The sequence below is a fragment of the Lissotriton helveticus genome, chromosome 7 (assembly GCF_964261635.1).
Source record: "Lissotriton helveticus chromosome 7, aLisHel1.1, whole genome shotgun sequence".
NCBI classification, from domain to species: domain Eukaryota; kingdom Metazoa; phylum Chordata; class Amphibia; order Caudata; family Salamandridae; genus Lissotriton; species Lissotriton helveticus.
In genome coordinates this window covers 122,202,986-122,227,682 of record NC_136068.1, presented here as the reverse complement: position 1 = coordinate 122,227,682, position 24,697 = coordinate 122,202,986, and the positions used below count along the sequence as shown (strand labels likewise).

Sequence of the window (24,697 nt, the reverse complement as noted above, 5' to 3'; positions counted from 1 at the left end):
AGTAACCCACTGTTGGATGCCACTATGATGAAGAGGTGTATCACATTGAATCAGAAGCACACATCCTATGGACCTTTATTGGAATACTGAAAGCATCATTATGGATCTCAAGATCATTTGAATTTTCAACAGAAGGTTCAAACCCCCCAAATGCCCCCAACATCACAAACAAGAACATCTTCAAAGGTAGTCATACCACTTAAGATGTACTTCCAAGAAGAGGCTTTAACAGATATCTACAACTGAAGGCAAACCTCCACCTAGAGGCAAGTAGTGACTTCTCTCGTCTGTGACCATTCTGGTAGGGGCAACACAAAAAGATGATGGATGGAATGCTGAATATTGTCAAACATTCGCCCCCAGTCACAGATCTAGGTTAAATCCATCTTTTTGGGCTCACCATGCCATCCCCGTTTGGACCCAGCCATGTGCAAATCAGAACTGCCAGGCCAGGCTCCTCCCAGGACCAGATAAATAAGCATCCTGAGACCGGTTTTGGGGTATCACCCCTCATCACCTAGGCTAACTTGAATCCAGTAGCATAGTGAGCTTGGATGTCTGGGCATATCCGTCCCACTTAGGGCGACAATTGCAACACAAAAAATTGATAGAACACTGAACATTGTCAAACATTCACCCCCAATCACAGATCTGGATTAAATCCTTTGTGTTTTTTGCTCACCCTGCTACCCCAGTTTGGACCCAGCCATATGCAAATCAGTCTTGCCCCTGCTCCCCATGGGAACAGTCCAGCCCGAACTGCCATGCCAGGTCCTCCCTGGACCGTAAAACAAGCATCCTGGGACCGGTTTCGGTGTGTCACCCTTCATCAGCCCGGCTGACTTGAATCCAGTGCCATAGTGAGCACGGGAACCACTGCGGGCCATAGCCTTCCCACTTAGAGCAACTATAGCAACACAAAAAGATGATGGACAGAATGCTGAACATTGTCAAATGTTCACCTCAGTCACAGATCTGGGTTAAATTCATTGTGCTTTTGCTTACCATGCCACCCCAGTTTTGAACCCAGCCATATGAAAATCAGTCTTCATGCTGCTACTCATGGGAACAGTCCAGCCCGAACAGCCGAGCCAGATCCTCACTCGACCAGAAAACAAGCATCCTGGGACTAGTTTCGAGGTATCGGGGGGGGGGGGGGGCATTGCAAATCATTACCAAGAGAGATAGGGGTTTAATATTTTGAAAAATTGCTGTTCTCTCAGGTTCAAGGGATCTCCATGTGCTATAGCTCCAAAAGAATGCTCCCTATTGTCAATGACACACAGCTACAGGTAGTCGTCATCCTTCTAGAGAAGCTGTCTCTGGACAGGGTCTGCAACTCCCTTAAAAGGAGTGGGAATTAATTCCTCTTACTTTCTAATTTGAAATGATTTGAAAAAAGGACACCCAGTAGAATGCATATTCATTCTGGACTTGAAAACTAAAAACAGCTGGATAACAAAGAAAAACTCTGAATGGTATCTAACTGCATTGAAGGGATCCGATGTGCAACATTGACTTACAAGATGAATAATTAAATGTTCAATAGTATGGAAACATGAAAAGTTTCTATGGTTTATAGTGGGAAACAACCTTTATCAATACTATTATGTTTGATCTCATATCCTAGCATTAATGGCCACATACCGGAGAGGAAACAGAATCTTCGCTTGGAGGATTGGCTTTGGTTACCCGTGTGTAGAGGACTGGCAAAGCCTCAACTCTAGAACAGTTTTACCTTCACTTCTAAGTTACAATATTATCCTCAAATGCTTGGGCTTTAATATCAGGCCTATCCAATCCCCATAAATTTCATTCAAGTTCATACATTTTGTGGGATCGGTTCTGGATTCCCAACAGCAAAAGTGTATTCTTAGGAGACACTGTATACTGTTGGCCTGATTAGTCACACTCTTCAAAGAACGTCTCATCTATTGCTTGTCAAATCTCATCTCTGCTATGTGTGCTGGTATTGTGCATTTTCTCGACACCATATGTTCATCTCCACATGAGACCAATTCAGCAGTGGCTGAAAGAGCACTGACACCAGTATTCCAGTAGTTGGGAAGACAAACTGATGCTTTCTCTAGCAGCAATCAAGACATTTTTCCTGTGAGGTCTACAGAAAAACTTAATGCAAGGAATTGCTTTCACTGGGTAAGCCTATGCAGACCACTGTAGTGTATACCTCCTTGATGGGATAGGGAGCACAAATGAATCATCTCCAAATGTATTAATTTTGGGAATCACTGGGCTCCATCTGTCGCTGAATGCTTAAATGGTAAATGGAATTCATGGTTGGGCTTTCCGTCAGTAGACTTTTCATCATACATACAAAAACATGGCCATCATTCACCAACCACTATTGCAATCGGAAGGCAAGGGTTAATATGCTTATGATTGTCTGGCCAGGGATGCCTTTCTACCCATAACACGGATACTGCCCTTATCAAGCTGATACACTCTAGAGCCAAAATGCTTCTTACAGCAGTGGTCTGGTCCAGGGAAGGAAGTTCACAAACCTCCTTGACCTATCAGAAAGGTCTCACAGGAAGTTGGTGTGCAGACCACCAAATTTCCTTCACATCTGCATTGGTCATATCCTGGAAGAACCGTACATTTTTAAGTGGGCCGCTCAGATCTTTAACTTTTACAATATGGACAGCTACACCTCCACTAGGAATATATGGACGTTCTGAAGGAATCCTAGCTACTATCAGTGTTGCCCTTCTACACCTTCAAATAGAAGAATTTCTGCATTTGGTATGTGCTAAAAACCCCACTATGTGTTGAGAAGAAGCGGTATGCCTACTCTGGGGGTTCGCAACTGTTTTCACAATTAAATAATATGAATAAATATAAATAAATAAAGTATCTATAATTTTATGAAGCAAAACTTAACATTTTACACTTTCTATAATTTAAAAAAACCTTTATGCACTTTCAAAGTTTCAACGACAACTAACAGTGCAACTTACAACAATAGTCACAGTTCATTGTGAGCAACTGTAGGGAAATGGCATTACTTTGACAGTACACATTTCCAGGAGACAATCAACGAACAATACCACGAGGAATCCAAGGCGCACAACTATTCACATCCTGCCACACTACAGCAATGGACCATCAAGTTTCTGAGTTGGTGCTGTCACAACCTAAAGATGCATCTCCGGGGGATGCAAATCTATCTCCTAGGGCTACCCAGGCATCTAGATAATCTCCTAGCTTCTCGTCCCTCCTACTTTGCTTCATGTACAATCCTTCCACCTAAGACCACTCTGCTACAGCTTGATTCCAGTGTTCTTCCAGTGTGGAGACTCGGTGGGGGTACCCGGATTCAAGTGATGATTCATCGGGGGTCCACACTTGTCAAAAGGTTAAGAACTGCTGGTTTATAGGAAATGTCCTTTGCACTTCACTTTTTTCAAAGTCCTAGTCATTAGCACTTATGGTGGCATCAAATAATAGTATAGAGCATAACAGCCTAAAAGGCCTCAAACCAGCACCTCTGTAGTAACACAGTCACCTCATCCAAGGTCCATTCAGTGATTGGAGAGAGCCTTGTGTTTCAACCCTCCTAGAGGTCATCGCTCCTCTGATTTCTCCCACATGTTGTCTGAAAAGTGAGTTCCAAAGCCTTGCCATATCCTCAAATAAACAAGTTCTCTTTTTATGGGTAACCTTTCACTTGGGATTATTTTTTATGTGACCCTTCCTCAACTAACCTGGGATTTTGTGAGTAATTCCAATTTATCAGCGTGGAATCTCCAAAAAGAAGCCTCTTTAAAGCCTGTGGACATGTAGCAAAATGATGGTTTACACTGAGTCTCATAGGATGTGCATTTATAGCTTATATAGATCATAAAGCAAAGTCTGTAAAATATGCAGGAACTTTTCAGCCAAGTGGCTGTGTTGGGGAAAGGCTACTGGGGTAGCTTCAGATTGATAACCTCCTCTTTTATGAATATGTCCATCCTAATGGCTCGCTCTGCATAAGATTAAAAAATGCACTAGCATCACCTTGTGTTTTCTAATGTGCCAAAACAAATTTCCACAGAGAATGAATTAGTTTCCACCTGATGCAAACCAGGGTCAAAGTTCTAAAGAAAGCCCTAAAAAACACACGTGCTTGCCTTTCCCCTCACCTGAATATAAAGTAAAGAAAAGAAAGCCTTTGTCTTCGACAATAACACTAAAAACATCTCAAGAAGAAAAAAGATAATATTGTCGTTGATGTCCTAAGAAACCCCCTATCTTCTGTAACTACACAGTTGACATTCGTGCCATTGAAGAAAGCTCAAATGTCCACACTGGTGTCTACTCCTGCTGCCGACCCAACGTCAACTGGAACACTGATGCCAAAACACCACCAAATGTTAACGAGGAAAGTGTGCTTGTTCAGCGACCCTGACCACCGATCGCATTAACAACCACTGTGTCAACGACAGCATCTTAGGCAGAACCAATAACAGGAAAAGAGTCACAATTTTACCAGCAGAAACCTACCCTAGATGTGCCACCTCAAATATCATTCTTCGAAAACAGCACTCCTACTTGCACTTATGTCAGCCAAAAGTGTTAAGGAAATGAATGCATTTCCAATCAAAGAATCTTATATGCATCACACCAAGGACAAAGTCACACTTTGTAATAATTTACACTTCATACTGATCATTCCTTATGAATTCCATCTTAGTAAAATAGTTGTACTCTGCAGTTTCTTTCAATATCCTTGTGGTGCAGCTGAGGGCTCTACATTCTCTTGATGTGTGCAGATGTTCTCCTGAGCTAGCACGGAGACCTGGCTTAAACCTTCCTGGACACCAGCCATTACATTAGCACTTCCTGAAAACTACTGTATTCTCAGATTGGACAAGGGAGAGTAAAGTAGGTGGAGGTATTGCCATTGTATATAAAGAAGCATTGAAAGTCTCAAATAATGACTCCGCCTCAGACAATAACATAGAAATCTGTATTTTTAAGATTGAACTCACGCCCCAGCATTGTTGGAAAGGCGCACTTATCTATCTGTCTCCTGGCCCACTCAAGGATTTTACTCTAAAAATGATGGAAAAAAATTGCCCCCCCCCCCACATTACTCCTCCAATCAATTGTTGGTACGAAGGGACTTTAACATTCACAATGAAGATGGTGCGAACATTGAGTCTGCTAATTTCCTTGCAGATATGGCCCCCTTAGGTTTAGTAAAGATCAACACAGGCCCTACTCATTCAGCCGGGCACACCCTGGACATTATCCTTACCAACTACCCTGCATATTGCTGATCCTCCTTGCCCAGTGATCCGGTCGGATCATTCTTTGGTCTATTTTCAGATTAAAGACACTCAACCTAGCTGCACCCCTACTTATCCCCTTCGTAATCTTAGAAGAGAATGGTATAAGATGTCACACAAATCCTTTGAGAAACTTTTTGTACCCCCACATCTGAAGTACCTGTTGACATCAATACCAGTCTAAAGGTATTTCATGAGGCCATAAAATTAGTCCCAGAAATTCTGGTGCTGTTAAACAACATGTCAACCCCCAAAGAAAACATGGAGCCTGGTATATCGCTGAACTTCATAGGGTTAAATCTAACTGCAAAAAATTGGAAAAAAACATGGCAAAAACACAAACTGTGAAGGAGAAAGGATTTTATAAAACTGCCCTATCACTTCATAAGAATATTGAAAATGCACCGAAAGTCCATATTACCTCTAGGCTAAACCAAGCTGGTAACTCTACTTAAGAACTCCATAAGTGCTCATCTTCTTTACCAACCCCACGACTTGCACCAATCAGATCTCCCCGTCTTAGGCATTATGTAATTATATAGCCAACTATTTTGAGGGGAAATTAATATAATTTATGATCAATTTCCCAGGGACTCTAAATCTCCGCATATCTCTGTCCTACTGTCTACATCCCTGAGAGAGAAGGATGCTTGCTTAGAGAGTTTTCCTGCTCTGCATGTATTTCAAGTAGAAGAGATGCTGAGAACAGCCAAATCTAGTTCACCCCTTGACATTCTGCCAGCCAATCTATTTGCCTCACTAGCCACGCAACTCTACCCCTCCATATGTACTATATTAAATGCCTCTCTGAGTGAAGGGATACTCCCACTTGAATGGAAGGCGGCACAAATGCTTCCAATCCGAAAAAGAAACATACCTGCAACAGAGTTGGCAAACTACCGCCCTGTCTCACTCCTCCCACTCATGAGTAAACTCCCGGAAAGACACATCAATACTAAACTCACAGGGTACTTAAAATGTCAAGGCAGCCTCGACCCCTCTCAGTCTGGTTTCAGACCCAATTTCTCTATTCCTCATAGGTGTCATAGACTATATCAAACTTGCCTTGGACAAAAATAAGTGGTGCTGCTAGTGTTGCTGGACTTGTCCGCTGCTTTTGATACTGTGTTGCACCAGAAGCTGCTCTATAGATTAAACGAGATTGTCATTCAGGGACTTGCACTAAAATGGCTTGTGAGTTTTCTGGACCAGCGTAACAAACTGTTAACTTGGGTTCTTTCTGGTCACGTACCATGGAGCGCACTAAGGGGGTACCACAGGGCTCCTGCCTCAGACCTACCCTGTTCAATGTGTATGTGGCCCCTCTCGCTAAGATGATCAGAGATCATGGTTTCACTCCCTACTCTTATGCAGACGACACCCAACTCCTCTTATCTTATGATAAGGCCTCAACCAAATCTCTCTTCGCTTATGGTATGTGAGCAATCTCCGGATAGATGACGGAAAACTTCCTCCAGCTTAATGCGGCTAAAACCAAAATTTTATTATTCGGTAGCGCTCAAACTCTTTGGTCCCCAGACTGGTGGCCCACAGAGTTGGGCTTAGTCTCTATCCCCAAAATTGTGGCAAAAAACCTGTGTGTTTGACAGGACCACTCTCTAACTATGAGACCAAGTCATGGTCACCTCAGATACTTGCTTCCACACGCTGAGTCTTCTCTGTAGAGTGTTCCATCTGCTTTCCATAGCTGTCCACAGGACCCTGATTCAGGCTTTGGTAATCAGGCGTCTCAATTATTGCAACCCCTTTCTTGTGTCCGCTAAAGAATCCTTGCTGAATAGACTGTAGGTGTTTCAAAACACAGCAGCCGGCCTGGTACTTAATATGGCCCCCAGAACCTCGTCCCTGCCATTGCTAAGGCATTTTCACGGGCTTCCCATCTCTCATAGAATCAAGTTTAAAATCCGCAGTTTAGTCCGCAATGCACTTTATGACAGAGGCCCAAGCTACCTTGCGGAAAAACTTAAATACTATCTGCCTGGCAGATCACTTTGTTCAGGGGGAAAAGCTCTGCTTGTTATTCCCCGCTACAGTAAACTCCGGGCTGGGGGCAAAACTTTTGCATCTCTGGCTCCAAGGTATTGGAACTCATTACCTGTTCAACTACGTAAGTGGTCTAATCTCCTCCGCTTTAGGAAACTTCTTAAGACAGAACTTTTCAGTAACTGGTCCCTTTTGCTTTGCATATTACGCTCCTCTAGAGCAGAGATACCCCTCCGTGGGCGATTCCCGCTTTACAAATTCCGATATAATAATAATAATAAAATTCTACCTAGAACAAATGAATCCACAAAGTCTGATCCGTTAATAGAGGCCTTCTCAAATCACGTTATACGAAATAAAGAATTTACAGATGGATAGCGTACGTCACAAAAGTAGAATGTCATCTTTCTGGGACAGTTACTACACATTCTACAAAAAGTTTGGTAATTACAGCCGCTTGCCATTGAGGTACATGGAGAAGGTGACAGCACCTTTACTCAGCAGTACTATGTGGTTACAGTATCTGCCAGAGATATGACTGAGACAAGCAGTAATTTTTTTCAAATAAGATGAGCCACTTTTCAAACTTTAGCCCACCTCTGCAACATAGATGTGTTGATTCTGGTACTACCTGCTATTCCGATGTAAGCATGTGAACCTGTGAAAGATCCAATGCTGGAGAAGAGAAAAGTTGATTTTCTGTACCTGCAGTTTTCCACCGTCAGCATCTTTCATAGTTGCACTTGCAGCCCTCCTTCCTTTCCATATAGGCTCACTTTCAAACATTTATTGTTTAGCACTCGTGCTCTGGAAATCCGAGGTGAGACATCCCTTTGGGCCAGTGAAGGACAGAGCGCTCTCCCCTCATTGGCTAGACTTTGGATCTTTTCTAAAGAGGTGTTAGTGTAAGAAACAGTAATAATCTATATTGCAAATATAAGTTTACTGTAGGACACCCACCTCCCCAAAGGAAAAAAATTAAAGCATGTGAATCTATGAAAGATAACAGCACTGGAGAAATGCAGTTATAGATAAGTAACTTTTCGCATGTGTGTTAAAAAAACACCTTACATCGGACTTTTTCATCATATTTCCATGGCAAGGGAAAGGCTCCTAATGCTAAACAATGGCTCTCTCACTCTGTAACATCCTATTCTCCATTGCTGTTGAAGACAATCAACTATTAGGCACCAGATACTGTCAAGAAAAGGTGCAAATTCAGGCATTGGTCCTCACCACCCTACAGTCCAACATAGGCATCGACATATTCTCCTAGTGTTGCTCATGCAGGCAGTTCAGTACTTTCTTCAAGAGAACACTGTCGAACTTTTGCCAAAACATCAAACAAGCAAGGTGTTTTTAAAGCACTGAATTATAGTTTCATGTGCTTGTATCGTCCATGGATCCACGCTGGGAGTATTATTGGTAATATAGAAATAGCATCATAATGTTAAACACAACTTAAGATTGTCACTTAAGTAGCCCAATCACCTCGTAAAAAAGAGCCTAACGTCAGAGGTGGGAGCACAGTGGAAGACCAGAGCTCCAAAGGCCTCTTTCCCTCAGATTTCTACTGCACGGCATGTTCTGCTCACATCCATTAGGTAAATCAATTTTTGTATGTATAATCTTCATTTTGAACTCTTATTCAACCTTTCTGCTTACATATCAACAGAAAAATCTATTTTTGATTTATAATCTTCTTTTGCACTGCTCACTCAACTTTTCTATCAGACTTGTAGCCTAGAAACTTGCTTCAAGCTGAGTTTAAGCCATTCATTGAAAAAAAAAAAAAAAGCTATTTTTAGGACTTATGATACCAGCGGGTGAAAAAGAGACTCTGCCCAGATGGTAATTGCAAAGACAAAATACGCAAACACCTCTGGTGAAGACTAATGGCTCTCAAAAACGCCCAAGAAAATGAAAAAGGGCTCATTTTGAGCATAAAAGAGTCTCTGATGAGGAAGAACATTTAAATTCAAATCAGCCACCTCACAACTCAGAAAAGTAGTGAAGAAAACTGTCAGACAGTGCTGTTCATCTCCTGAGATAAAGCATTCAGCAAAAAAAGGCACTCCAGTGGTCTGCGCCTCCACTGCCAAACAACTCAACCTCACATCATCTATCTCAGTCTCCATTATCTGGAAGTAAAAGCTGTCTTTTACCAGCAGCTTTCCTTTTACCGTCAATGAAAATAGCATCATCAGTGAAGGAGTTCTTGATGATGAGGACTCCAGCAAAACCACCAAAGACACCATTGAATCCAACATGTGCACTGTCAACTACACTGGCCTCTGTTCTGTTGATGAAAACTCAGTTGATGACATAGAAAACACTGTCATTGACTCATTTTATGGCAGCATAGTTAACGGTCACACAGTTGATGATCTATGCCACCGGTGATCACAAAGTCACAGTCGAAGATAAAACATCTGTTGACGAGATTGACAGCTCCTGTAAAATAACTACCATTTCAAAAATATTCTAGAGATGCTGCTGCCTGAGCATAGATCACCCAGTTAGGTGCCACCAGCCAACATTTGTAGACACTGAGGGATTTGAGGATGAAAATCAATTTGGTCCAGCGTTCAGCTGTGTTCACCTGAAAGTAAACTGGCAGCAGTATGGTAAGGAAGAAGACACCACCCCATTCCAGGAGACCAATGCGACGGGAATTTAAACGTTCTACACTTGATCTTAGCCAAAAGGCCAAGAAGCGAAAGACGTTCTTATTAACTATTTCACAATGAACCAGAATCAGACCACCAACATCTTGATTCATGTTATGAGCATGTTAATAAGTTAAGAGTATTATGAACATTCAAAGATACAGTTTCAGACATCTTTGGTCAGAGACTTGAGGCAAATGACTCACTACTAAGACAGATTTCCAGATACACCTAAAAAGCCATCTCTGTTACACCCATCACTGCTAACAAAAGTGTTGCCACCTTCTCCACTAGGGTGTTTACCATTATCTTTGGCCCCTCAAGGCCTTGTGAGTTAAAACAGCAATCGATTTCACCTCAAACATCAATACCTCCTACAGTCTCACCACCTGGCTAAGGACATTACAATACTGGTGATGATCAGGAAGATAGTGAGATTTACTGGGTTTATCCCTAATTGGGAAGGATTTTAAATCTTTCCTCTAATTTTAGGCAGCTCCACAATATGTGTAGCAGGGTAGCTGTTCCTCCATTTCCCCGCCTGCACTCTCCAATTTTGGCCGCTAGCTTGTGTTTAAAGCAAAACGTAAGATAGTTTATATACTGTCCCCTTCCACGGCATGGTGAGAAAATTCATTCACCCTTATATATATTTCACACTGTTGGTTAGGTTCGAATGTGAAGCATACCTCTTTTTCCCATTGGTTTTGGCGGTGCAGCTTTTTGCCAGATTAGGGTGTATGCCGGATGCTGTAATTATTGGGTCCAAAGGTTCGAGGGGATTTGAATCGCTGCCCATGGGTCGCAATACCTAAGTTGGAAGTAGCGGCAACATTCCATCTCTGGGATATCGGAAGGTAATTTGACATCTTAGAATGATCTTAACTCACCTCTTCAGAATCAGTGGTTCTATGCTTAGAAAAATATGAAGCTCCAGAGAATACTCCTGCATGTCTAGTTGAACAAACTCAGGCTAACTTCATTGGAATGCAACATGCACAGAGATAGTCGTGGTATCTGCCCATGCCCTGCAAAGCTCCTCCTGACATAGAAGACAGGTGCTTTGACAACACAGAAAAGAGTGTGTCGCCCATGTCTGCATCTGTGATTAGGGCAGGGAATTCTTTAGCCATTTTAGAAAGTTGTCAGAGGCAAATGTGGTAAGACATTGTGCCTTTCTTGACCTTATCCAGGAGGACAGACATGCTGAAGTGAAAGCGATTCTTTGATTCGGAAAAAAGGCCACAACTGCCATAACTGACCCACAATGGACGTCACCATTACGGATTTAGAAAGTTATCTGGAGCAGTACTCTGCGGAGTGGCTGGTTTTGATGCACCTACCGTAGGCAGAAAGTCCAAGCAGGATTCTGGAAATTCCTTCTAATGGTGAATAGGAAAAAATGGCGATGTGCCCCAGCAAATACAAACAGACATAAAAATTGCACGTTTGTTGGGAGAGTTGCAGCAGAGATGATGAGAACAGTCAGTCGAGGATTCAGAATAAGAAAACAGAGTCCGTACAGAGGAGAATACCAACAGTGCTGTTACCCACCGTACCAGATGGGCCAACTATACTATACTTAATAGCAATACAGAGTGCATGCATCAAATTACATATAACAATGGCCGAAGCGTAAAAGTGTCAACCAGTCAAGAGCACAGGACGCTGGCAGAAGCCACTGACTCAGTGAAGTCATGAGCTTCACCATCCCCAGTAGAAAGCAGAGGGGGAGCATTTTGCCTTGCCTCGAGTAATAGAAATCTATCACTTTCAAGCTTTGTGATCTCTTTGACCTAGTGAGACAGGGACATCTATTAGAGTTCACCCAATCCCCCCTCCACTTGCATGAAGGAAAGCATTGCACCAAAATATGCACCATCTTCAAGCCGAAATGCTCTCCATGAACCAGAAGGAAGCTCTGGAATTCAATTCTTATTTATTTGTTTTCAGTTAGGCGTAATGGAGACCCATTTTAGATCTTTAACAACAAAACAAATAATGCAAAAAACAAATATTTTGCATGGTGTCATCGCAGGACGTCCTTCAACTTCTAAAGGAAGGGGAATTAATACTAATCCTAGACTTCCATGATGCTTTAATTCACATCCCTGTTCATCCCAAACACCGTAAATATCTTTTGATTCGAAGAGGCCAGCTACCATTATCAGTGCGAAGTGCTACCTTTTGGCTTAAAATCTGCCCCAGTGATCTGCGCAAAATACATGGCACCAGTTGCAGCTTACCTCAGGAGACATAGTCACCAAATCTTCCACTACTTGGACGATTGGTTAATAAAAGGACGTTCATCTATGCTGGCTCATCTACGATTCTTCCGAAAGCTGAGCCTTTTGAGTAACCAAATAAAATAATTTCCAAATCCTCACAGACAAACTTAGGTTCTGGGAGCTGTCCTTAATTTTCACAAAGGCAATGCATTGCCTTCAAAGGACAGATTGCAACCAATACAAGATGTAGTCATATAATTGAGGTGGGAACAAGTGGTAATGGTTCTTTTCAAATTCTTGCTGGGGAAGATGTAATTGTACATCTCTCTGATACCATTTTGTCACCTGCATATGAAACCACTGTAGAGAAATTAGGCTACCAGTGGGCTTCGGCACAGCATATTCACCATTCTACAAAGTATGAGAGCAGCATTACCTTGGTGGGCCAAAAGACGAAATACAGACTCAGAACTCATCAGAAGTCTGCAAAGTTTATGATGACCACTGATGATTCTGTAGATGGCTTGGAACACAAAACATTGCTACAAGTGGTGAACGGTTGCAAGAACACTATCTCCCTACAAAGGTGTTTTTTTTTTGTAATCTTTATAGCATGATTATTTAAAACCTTTGTAATCAATTAAAACGTGTATAAAAAGCAAACCAGCATCATTTATAATACTAGAATTGGTTTAATGCATTTTAAAAATTGCAGTGACTACATTAAATTACAAGAAAATAAAAGCTGGTATACAATACGGCCAGTAAGGTGCATAGAGTGACGTGAAAGGTACAACGTTTTTTAAGTGTTAATTACTGAGAATTCCTTTGCAATGCCAATTCCTGTAAAATTAGTGTTGAGTATTTTGGTCTGAATAACATTAAAGTCTGTGAGCGAGCTACCAAAAGTTCATTGTTGACAGTTACAATCTGCAGTTCGTCGTGTGCTTTACTCGCTTAATTACTCCAGTATTGGAACTTTCAAAGAATCCCATAGTTTGTATCATTCCCCGTCGACGGAATGGGAGTCTCGTTAACCAAAATAACATAGCAGTAGGTACAAAAGAGAAAGAAGAAGGCCTAGGCCTCATCTCCTTTTGTAGCATATCCACCTCTTTTTGTAAAAGAGACCAAAGTAAAGCAACAACCAATCAGATTAGCCTCACCGCAAAGAACCCTGCTGAGAGAGTCTCAGAGCCTCAGATTTTCTACCGCACGTTGTGCTAAGGGAGTCTCCTTTGAGCGCTGCTCATTTCAACTCTAGTTTACTGGTATTCAGCAGTTTTTTCTTCAGAATTGTTTGATTTTCCATCTTGAAATGCCTGATAAGGAGAAAAAAGCCCTTTTTAAGTCTTGTTCCACCTGTGGCAAGAAAAGGTTGTATGTGGAGGACAGGCATAAGTACTGCATATATTGTCTGTACCCTGACCACAAGGCAGCACTTCAAGATCTGCCGCACCTTTTCAACAAAGACTCTCTGGGACCGTGCGGGTCGCCGCCTCCACCTTGCTCCAAACGCTGAAGTCGAGGAAGGAAACACTGTCAAGTGACAGCGAGGATTCATCACTTTACAAATAAATAAATAAATAAATCTACCATTTTGTCCAGAAGGTCAGTGAAGAGGGGTACGGCTTCCCCTTCACCATCTACAGACTGTCCCGCAAAGGCCTCAAAAAAGACCCCCCGTGATTCTGAGAGCTGGAGTCCTAGCAAATCTCCTCCCCATGGTGCAAAGGAGAGGGAAGGTCTGCCTTCAGCAGCAGCAGTTGTGGAGTCTGCTAAAACTTTAAAAAAGCCTTCTTCTCTAAAATCTGAGAAGTCTGACAAGGATAATCAGTCGTCCACAACGCTGTGAAAGACTCCGTCGACGAAGGCTGCAAAGGTACAGATTAAAAAATTCCACCATCGGCGGGCTCGTCGACGGTGCCGTCAAGTCTACATTTATCGACATCCGTGTCGATGGGCTCGTCGACGACAATAACTGCAACGTCGACGAGGGTGTTGACAACGGTAGCTACAACGACTGTGTCGTCGACAAAAGCTTCTACAATGATGACTAGGACGACAGCAGGAGTGTCGAAGGTCTCGTGGACGACAGTGTCGACGACGCCCATCACTCGTCGTCGGTGGATCTCCCGTCTATGACCTCGTCGACGATGGTTCCTTTTTCATCTCCACCGCCGACGGTACCGTCGACAACGTCTTCGTCGACGGAGAGAATCACCATTTCTTTGAAGATAATAACGCCGGATATGACTTCTCCAAGGAGGGTTGCCCCCTTGCCTCCTGCGCTGTTGCTGCAAGAAGAAGAAGATTCTGAGGGAGATGAGAATGATTCTTTTGGCTATGCCAATAGCCCCTCACAGCTTCTAGTCAAATGCCAAGACACTAATTCTGAAGGTGAATACCTTCAAGAGCACTCATGTCAGCACTCATTCATTGTCAGGAGGACGCTTGCCAAGAGATGATTTCTGTTACTTCTTCCCTCCTGGCAGATATTCAGGGCATGTTGCTGGACTATAGGAAGAGATTCTCCCAACCTCCTCCTCCTCCTTTTTCTGCGGCACAAGATGTGTCTGCTCCGCCAGCTTCTTCGGTGGTTTCGCCAAGGGCACCGTCCCAGATGGTATTACAGCCGCAGGTCACCAGCCCAGTTATACCTCCGGTGGTTCCAGAGGTACAGGACGATTCCTCAGACGAAGATCGCAATGATATCAACAGGCCGGACCAGTGTGTGGAGTGGGATGACTACGTGATCCCGGTCCCAGCTTCTCCTACACCGTATGCAGTTGATTCTCCCCGGCAGACATTGGGGGGTTGGGAGAGAGCCTCAAGCAGATTTAAACTTCCCATGCCTTCAGTTCAAACAGAGTGCTTTCTTTATGATTCTAAAGAACCTTATCGGAAAGCGGTCCGTTCCATTCCTATTGTCAGCCAAGTCTGGGACGAAGGATTAAAGGCAATGAAGAATCCAGCTACTGTCATTCCAGTCTTGCCATGCCTGGAGAAAAAATACAAGGCCCCTGATGATAGTCCAGAATCCTTATTAGGTCAGCCGAAGCCGGATTCAGTGATATCGCAGGCGGCTCTGAGAAAATCACGCAACCCTTCTGCGCCCCTTATTACTCCTCCTGATAAAGAAGGCAGTCGCCTAGATAATGCGGGAAAAATGTTTTCCTCGATGGCAAGTCTTTTGATTAGAGCGGCGAATGCGTTGGCAATTCTTGGCAGGTACGATCGCCAGATGTGGTGCGACCTCTCACCATATCAAGACCAGCTGCCGCAGGAGTCCAAGGTGGAAGCGAAGAAAATTTTAGATCTCAGGGAGCTAAACACCTATCTCATAAGTCAATCCTTTCGGATGGTGTCTCTCCAGGACATTTTACGTCTCCTCAACCTGGGAGACTTCATGGCCACTCTCGATCTCGAGGATGCGTATTTTCACATACCCATTCATCCAGCCCACAGGAGGTTTCTACAGTTTACAGTAGCCAAGAGCCACTTTCAGTTCAAGGTTCTACCTTTTGGACTTCGGTCTGCTCCGAGGATCTTTACCAAGGTACGGGCAACGGTGGCAGCTTTCCTAAGGAGACAGCATTTTCAAGTCTTCTTCTACTTGGACGATTGGTTGCAGAAGGCCCCGACCAGTCGATGCATGTACACGTCTGTTTAGCAATCTGGGCCTTACTCTCAACAGGGAGAAGTCATCTCTCTGCCCGTCCACTGAAGCACGATTCCTGGGAGCCCTCCAGGACACATCTCTCAGCAAGGCTTCTTCATCCTTCGAAAGGCAAGAGAAACTGATGTCCATGGCTCATCTGTTGCAAAAAAGAAAGTGTCTTTCAGTACGCCGTTACAAATCCCTGCTAGGAGTGATTTCCTTGTGCATTCCTCTAATACATCACTGCAGGTTGCGGATGCGGTCACTTCTGGAGCAGCTCGACATGCAATGGCAGCAAGTACACAGATCCTTCGACGACAATGTAGTGATCACTCCAGCTATGAAAAAGGCAGCCTTGTGGTGGACGAAGGGAAAACATTTATCCCAAGGTCTATCCTTCGTAATCAATCCAGCTCTTCAGGTAGTGACTACAGATGCCTCGCTGGAAGGCTGGGGTGCTTCAAGACTTGCATGTAAGCGGACATTGGTTGCCTCAGCACCGCCTTCTTCATATCAATCTCCTGGAACTCAGGGCGATTTGTCTGGCACTACAAGCCTTTCTTCCACAGCAGCAGGGTTCGACAGTTCTTGTCCGGACGGACAATACCATGGCCATGCATTACATAAACAAAGAAGGAGGTACCAGAAGATTTGGGAGTGGGCGATCCTACACGGAATATCGCTAAAAGCAGAACATCTTCCAGGAGTGCTAAACGAAAAGGCGGACATGCTCAGCAGGCTGTCGTCAGTCAGCCACGAATGGGAACTAAACCAGATTGTCTTGGAGGAGATTATTCACTGGTGGGGCAAACCCTCAATAGATCTCTTTGACAGTTTTATGCCAGAAAGCTACACCATCATGGATCGCTTAAGAATGCGCTTTCGATAGCCTGGTCAGGCGCATTTGTATACGCCTTTCCCCCCATTTCGTTGATACTGAGAATACTCAGGAAGATCAAAATTGAGCCGTGCACGATGGTCCTAATAGTTCCAGCGTGGCCGAGGCAGTTTTGGTTCACAGAGCTTCACCTCCTCTCTCTGGACCTTCCAGGTCCTCTACGGACGGTCCCGGACCTTCTCACGATGTCCCAGGGCCAGGTTTGGCACCCGGACCCTCGCTCCTTACACCTGTCAGCATGGCTCCTGAGCAGCGAGAGTTTCTTGGGCTAGATCTCTCGGAAGGGATAAATGAGGTTTTCTCTCAGGCTAGAGCTCCTTCTACTAACAAGACATACCGTTTAAAATGGAAACCATTTTGTATCTGATGTCAGCAGGAGGGTATCGACCCTTTTTCGTCTCAACCTCACCAAGTTCTTCAATATTTCCTGTCTTTGGCTAAGACAGGGCTGGCTCATTCATCCATAAAGGTTCATTTGGCTGCAGTTTCTCGCTATAGACGCACTGCTTCTGGACCTTCTCTTTGGTCAGCCAGGATTATCAAGCAATTTCTCAAAAGCCTCTTTAGAGTCTTTCCTCCAGTGAGGCCTCCGCCTCCTACTTGGCATTTGAATTTGGTTCTCACCCAGCTGATGAAGCATTCCTTTGAACCGATTCATCGAGCAGATATGAAATTCCTCTCATGGAAGGTGACGCTCCACCTAGCTCTCAGTTCTGCAAGAAGGATTGGCGAGTTACAAGCTCTGACAATTCAGGAATCTTTCCTTTCATTCAAGAGAAATACAGTGATTCTAAGGGCTAACCCAAAGAGTTCATACCTAAGGTGCCTTCGGACTTTCATTTAAATGAGCCAGTGATTCTTAAGGCTTTCTTTCCTCAGCCCTCTACGCCGGCGGAAAAAGCACTCCACTTGCTGGATGTGCAGAGATGCTTGAGGTTCTATCTGTGCCGTACTAAAGAATTCCGGAAATCTTCTCAGCTGTTCGTTTCATGTAGTGCTCCCCGTAAGGGCTTACCCCTGTCCAAGCAGGGTATTGCTCGGTGGGTGTCCAGTGCTATACGGTTCTGTCATTCAGCAGCGGGCAAACCCCTAGATGGCAGAGTCTGATCACATTCTACGAGGTCCATGGCTTCATCTATGGCTCTCTTGGTTGGAGTCCAGATCAAAGATATCTGTGGGGCTGCGACTTGGAGCAGCACACACACCTTCACAAGACATTACTGCCTAGAGGCCTCGACACAGGAAGACACGGCTGTAGGCCAGGAAGTCCTGAGGAACCTCTTCCATTGAGTGGTGAGCTTTCCTTTCTTTATTGTTATTGGCACATTTTGCTATGTGTTCTTAATGTTAGTGCACTGTTTGTTAATGTTTTAGCTTGATGCAATTTAAAAAAAAGGGGGGGTTAGAAAAAAGAGAGGAAGAGATGACAATGAGGGAACAAAATGTGCTTCAGACTGCTAGATACTCTGATACAAGCTATGGAAATCTACGAACGTTCTAATACTTACCTGTAACTTTGGTTCTCCAGTATTGGTAACTTTCATAGATTCCCATGCGCCTCCACTGGGAAAGCTCAGCCCTCAGCAGGTTTTGTTATACTGTTACACAATGGCTACGAAAATCTGAGGCTCTGACGTTCTCCCAGGAGGGTTCTATGGGGTGAGGCTAATCCTATTGGTTGTTGCTTTACTTTGGTCTCTTTTTACAAAAAGAGGTTGATATGCTACAAAAGGAGATGAGGCCTAGGCCTTCTTCTTTCTCTTTTGTACCTACTGCTATGTTATTTTGGTTACCGAGACTCCCATTCCGACGACGGGGAATGATACAAGCTATGGGAATCTATGAAAGTTACAAATACTGGAGAACCAAAGTTACAGGTGAGTAACTTGTTTTCTTCTTTGCACCTCTTGTCAGGTGATTCCCATGTCAGTGATCGGCTGGTTCCTTGGCCCAGGTTGCTGAGCCTGGGGTGACACAATGGATTTGGAAATTTCTGCCAGGAATCGTGGCTTCCTGAGTCCTAATTCTAATGGACAATACAACCTTGATTTTTCTTTTTAGCAACAAACAGTGAATTAAAAGGTTGCACAATCTCTCAATGAAAGCTCTGATGTCGTGGAATTGATAAACTGCAGAACACAGTCAACAACTGTGCGGACTCCCTCAGTGAATGAGCAGAAGAGTGTCACAAAGGGATTTGAGCCAAAGCTAATTTAACAAGATCTTCAACTGCTGGGTAAATCAAACTCCTCATGGCGGGAAGAGTTTGTCAATAATATGGTTGGGTATCTTTGCCTATGCTTTTTCTCTGCTGCTTCTCATCCTGAGAGTGCTGAGCAAGATGAGGCAAGAACTGTGCTGCCTAATCTTAATCGCTGCAGCGTCACCAAGGGATTATTAGTTCATGGAGCTGATTCCCCTCTGAGAAGTACCACAGGTCCTGGCAACGCCATCTATGGCCCTGCTGTCGCGAACCATCATCAAATTTCTGCATCCTACACAAGCATTAATGAACTTGTTAGCATGATTCCAGAACAAACTGAGTTTCAGTGCCTAGATCCATCAGAGAAATTCAGGATATTTTTGCAAGCAAGAGCCTCGCCCACAAAGAACACATACAGAGCAAATAGAAAAGATTGTTCATTTGTTCGAATGACCATATGTTTTATTCATGAATAGTCTTGCTGGACGAGATCCTCCCATATTTGATTGAAATGGCGCAGTCGGGCCTCAGTTATATTGCAGCTCTTTTTTAGCAAAGACTTCGCAATCCATTAATAGACTGATCAAGGAGTTCATTAAATGATTTTAATTATTTTTCATCCTGAGGCATCCTCCAGTCTCATTGTAACTAAATACGATCCTATCACAACTAATGCGAAACTTCCTTGAGCCCACCCATAAAGCAGGCATAAAGTGTGTACCCTGGAAAGTCGCTCTCCTGCTTGCATTAAAATCTGCAAGACGAGTTAGTGAAAAACAGGCTTCCACAAATATAGAATGGTTTCTCCAAGTCTACATAGGCCTGGCCACATTACGAATAAACCCTAGTTTTATCCCCAAGGTACGTACTGACATCGCCCTAATAGCCAGTGATATTTAAGACCTTTTTCCAGAATCCCTCCAATGCAGTCGAAATAGCATTTCATATTTTGTGGGTCAGCAGATGTCTCTAATTCTTTATCATAAGATGCAAGGACATTTGTAAATCTGAACAAGTATTGGTAGCCTTTGGAAATCCTTAAAAGGACGCCCCTTCTCAAGGCAAGGTACAGTCCACTATGTTGAAGTGGCATTATTATTTTCTCATTCAAAAGAAGTAGACTCTACTACTGACAGCTCTGAAGGAATAACACCTGAATATGAGAAGAATTATGCACAGTGTCTGTCCTTGGAAGTTACTAACCAGCACAGTTTCTTCATCTCTTCTAACAGTTATAATATGAGAAACCGCGAACCAGCTCTACATTAATAGCTTGTATCTACAGAAAGTGCTTATCTCATATTTTCTTTCTTTAACCAGAATTTGATCAGGATGTACCTTTAAGGCATTTAACTTTCTCTTTTGTTAGAATATGATTTAACTGAGCCTCGGTCCTTCTCCAAAAATCGTTCTGCATTAGCATGGCTACTCTCCACTTGGGTGGTCTGATATAATCCAGAGAATCCATTGACCTGGATCATGGTGTGTATTCTACTCAATTTAAATATACCTGCAGTGGCCTTGTATTACCAATTTATCTAAATCCTTGTCAACTCTCAGGGCAGCATATGGAATTCTTAAAGATGTACTGCCATTTTTATCTCTGTTCACAGCCTCTGCGAAAGACTACATTTTTGTTTTGTTTTTGATTAATAAAAATGGTTTAAAACTACGTTGTTTTCAAATATATTTTATGACTGCTTGGTTAAATGGCTTTATTTAAAGCGTTACATAATACTGTCTTATAGAGACATATTTTCATTATTTGTATGCTTTTTTAGTAATGACAAAATACAATATGAAAAGTACTACAGGGATCGAAGTACACAGTGTGTGCACAGAGGAAAATTATTGTTTATACTCTCAGACCAACACCCATCATGGAGAACTAGGGTTACAAGTACAAACATGTTCGTGCTCCTGTATCTTTTTTTCAGTAGAATCACATATTGAGGTATAATTGTAGACGGGCACACTTGGGAAGGATAAATGAATAGGCTACGTTCCTGTTGCCAATACTACTATTATATATGCACCAAACGGGAATAATTCAAAAGTGAATGTGAAAACTATTGACACTGAAAAACTGCACTGCTCTCACATTTAACTTGCCTTGTCTTTTTCGACCAAAGCAAATCTTGGAGGATCTTAAAACAGCTACAAACCATATATACCCTCAGTTATAACCAGGACCAATTGAATAATGTGGCTGGGGAATAACAAATTATGTGGAAGGGTTGACTAAATTATGTGGCATGAAACAGCAAATTATGAGACATAGTGCAGCCCTTCTTTGAAAGCATTACTTGATTATTTTGTCATTTTTACTCATGGTAATACTGTCTGGGCAAAAATGACACCTCATTAATACCAGTTTAACAATCAGATTAAGAAATGTGCACCTGAAAGGCTACAAGCTAACAACTGTGAGGGGCCTTGCACTGGGAGTGAACGTAATTCCACGTCTCCAGACTGTTGATCTGTTTGAGCTAGAAACTTTTTTGTTGTTAAAATATGCAGATTATGCAGCAGATGATTGATTGTGTGGTAAACGTGGGAAATTGATTTTTATGTAAAAAAAAAAAAACCCAGCAGCCTCCGAATCGTGTAATTCCAGTGGTCCTGGTTATAACTGAAAAAACTTAAGTAAGCTCACTCTTCAGGATGAGGTTGTACAGAATATATGAAGTGACCACAACGTACTTATCCTACATATTGGGAAACCATTTTCATGCAGCCTAAGGCCACCCAGTGTCCCTTACTTAATATCTGCTATTCTGGACGGGAAGTTGTAAAATGGTATGTCTCTTTCTGACCAATTGCTCACACGAATTAGAGGGGGTGATAATAGAATGCAGTGGTGAATATTCCTAAATCACCACAAGCTTTCAGAGACATTACTGACATGAGCAGTTGGGTTACCGTCAGTGCTTTAACATTGTCATGGATTAAAATAGTCTGGAGAGCTAGCAGAGCCTAAATAGACAACTTTCTCTGATGTTAGGTGCATTTAATGGTACATTTACGTGTCTTTTTACTGCCCTTCTGACTTTATATATGGGATCTGTATCGGGGTGGCCTACCATGGGTAGATAACACCTTTCACATACATTCTAGGCTGGTAGGATAACAGCCAGTAGGTGCAGAGAAGGAGCAAGAGTGCATCCCCCCCATATAAGTGGGCATCAGATGGGAGAGTCTCAAATGTCCAGAACAGAAGGAACTATGTTGCAGTCATTTCCCTGCGCACTTGTACTTGGGTGTAGCCTGTCCTCTTATACCAGGCTTTATGAAAATGGTACAATTAGAGCCCCCTTTTCTCGCTTGCACATCTTCTTGGGGCTACTGATTTTCCAGTAATTGATAGTTACAATGGCAGTGTGAAATAAATCTCAGGATTACACATTGGACTCAGAACATCCCCCGAAAATGGGGAATTACTGGCGAGTTGTGATTCTCAGTCTAGTTTCGGGGTGTAATTCTGCTTAGTGTTTTGTCAGCTGGCGAAGAGTCCTGGTGAAACACTCCCTAACCGCGATGAAAGACTGAGTAGGCATGTACATCCCAGTTACCAGCACCATCAAGATAAATGGACAGTTGTAAGAGGGTTTTAGGGAACTGGATAAGTATGCCTCTTTCAGATTGAGTAGTCTTGCAGTACAAGGAGTTTAAGCTCATTCATAGTGTAATTGTCTATGTGGAATGCGAGTGGATTTTTGAGAAACGCAATAGTGTAATTATCTTTGTATAATATGAGTGGAATTGTGAGAAAAGTATAAGAGGAATAGACCAGTGCTTTAGATCTGTCACTGAACCATGTACTGTGCAAACAACATCAAATGGTGAATTTTGTGGATGCATAGTGAGCTCTGAACTTTTGTTTGTTTTTAATACAGTGCCTACTAACAAGTATATTTTTTTGTTTGACAGATGACTACATTGCTATTGGTGCAGACTGTGAACATATTGCAGCCCAGATTGAAGATTATATCCTTTTGAGTCCCTTTGTGTTTTCAGACCTTTAGGGAGTTATGGTTCAGCAAATGAACTCCAGACTAGAATCATGTGTACTATGTAACCACCAGTGTTGTGATGATGACTGACTTGCTATTTAAGTATCTGACTTGAAAAATGACTTTCCTGGTTGTTGCTAAATCGGCTATGACTGGACTGTTCCCATGAGGCGCACAGGGTCAGACTGATTTGCATATGGCCATGTCTGAACTGGGGTGGTGGAATGAGCTAAAGAATGATGATGGATTAAACCCAGATCAGTTGACTGGGGGTGAGTGTTTGATTTGATTTGATTTGTCCATCATCCCCTTTGGTATCGCCTAACTCGGCTATGAACGCATACAGGTCTAGCATACCCTGTATTAACTTCCTTAGTGACAGACTACTCTCACAATGCACCTAAGGTTCACACTGAATTTCATTTCAACTAAACTGTATTATTACTAGCTCACCTCAAGCATTCAACCAAGTTAAAATATCCACCTTTACACAAGACGTAAAGAAAGCTCTGACTTGATTTATTGAGAGTAGGGTTGGGTGAAATGTCTTCAGAACATTTTACCAAGGTGAAATTCACTCTTTGTAAACATTGCCTGCCGCGCGAGATCTTTGTCCAGAATTCACTTTGCAGATGGATTCCAAGAAAGGGTTCATTTGGAATGCAAAGAGATACAAGAACATTTATGGCAAATAATTTTCAGAGATGTTGCATTCATTTAATAGTCAATTACTATGGACTTCCAAATATTCCCGATGAATTTAGGTATTGTGGGGAATGTGACAAAGAATTTGGCATAAAGTTTCCATGTCTCATCCTGTCTCCTTCATCACAACACTTGTCTCCATTGGGAGATTCAAACAAATTACTCTCCTAGTTGGTGCAAATACAGATGTTTTTGTAGCTGCATTGAAAAAGGCTGTAAAAGACGTTAGAAATAGAGGTCTGGGTTTATAATTGTAATTGCACGGCCTCTGATAAGGGCTGGCAGAGGTATCTTCAGACAGAAAACCACACGACTGCAGACTCATTTTGCTTGCAGTTCCCTTTTTTTTAGGTGTAGAAGACTGATACGAATCCTGTGAAAAATACGATATTGGACCCAGTATTCACATCGGACTTTCATTAAATATAAATAAAAAGCCAAACTCTTATTCAAAATTCAATGAACTTACAGTTACTCTGCTCTTATTGGTCCACTTCGAAAAGTAAAAACTGAAAAGGGCAGCTTTAAGTGCTCCCAGCCCTATATTACCCCACCATGCTCTATAAGTGGCAGTTTCCCCTTCTATTCTAGCCCCGCACATTGTAATGCTGATTGCATTTGGCTTCTGTTTTAGTTCTTGTGTTAACTTAGCTTCATTTTCTAATGGTGCTAGTACATGTATTTCTATTGCGAGAATGACCCTTGTACATATTTCTTTTTGTTAGGCATTGACACTGTAGTCTGCTCAGTTAGTTACAAGGTAGTACGAATTCAGAACCCGAGCATTGTTTTATTTTCTGTGCTCACAAAGAGACAATTCTTCTGTTTTAGTCTAATTAACACATTGTCCTTTACCATTGACACAGTTTCATTAGCTTGCTGTTTTATTATTTAAACGGCATCCATGCTTAAGTCGTGAGAGGTGCGCTTCTGCAGAAGTCGTCACGGAACGCTGCTAAAATGCAGGCCAGCTGTCCCGACCATCATCCTGAGAAGATAGTTGTACACTCGTAGGTGCACCC

At 42.7% G+C, this 24,697-nt stretch overlaps 1 protein-coding gene across 7 annotated transcripts in view; it reads left to right on the top strand.

Moving 5' to 3' along the window:
* The window catches only part of TCEA2 (transcription elongation factor A2), a 620,358-nt gene that overhangs the window by 219,930 nt on the left and 375,731 nt on the right, over positions 1-24,697 (top strand). For all 7 annotated transcript variants that reach the window (XR_013598494.1, XM_078651653.1, XM_078651650.1 and 4 more), the window contains one exon: positions 22,888-22,944. Coding sequence is in view for 6 of the 7 variants with exons in the window: in XM_078651653.1 (XP_078507779.1) it covers positions 22,888-22,944 (57 nt within the window). In the remaining variant the exon portion in view is untranslated. The remainder of the gene's footprint in view (positions 1-22,887; positions 22,945-24,697) is intronic.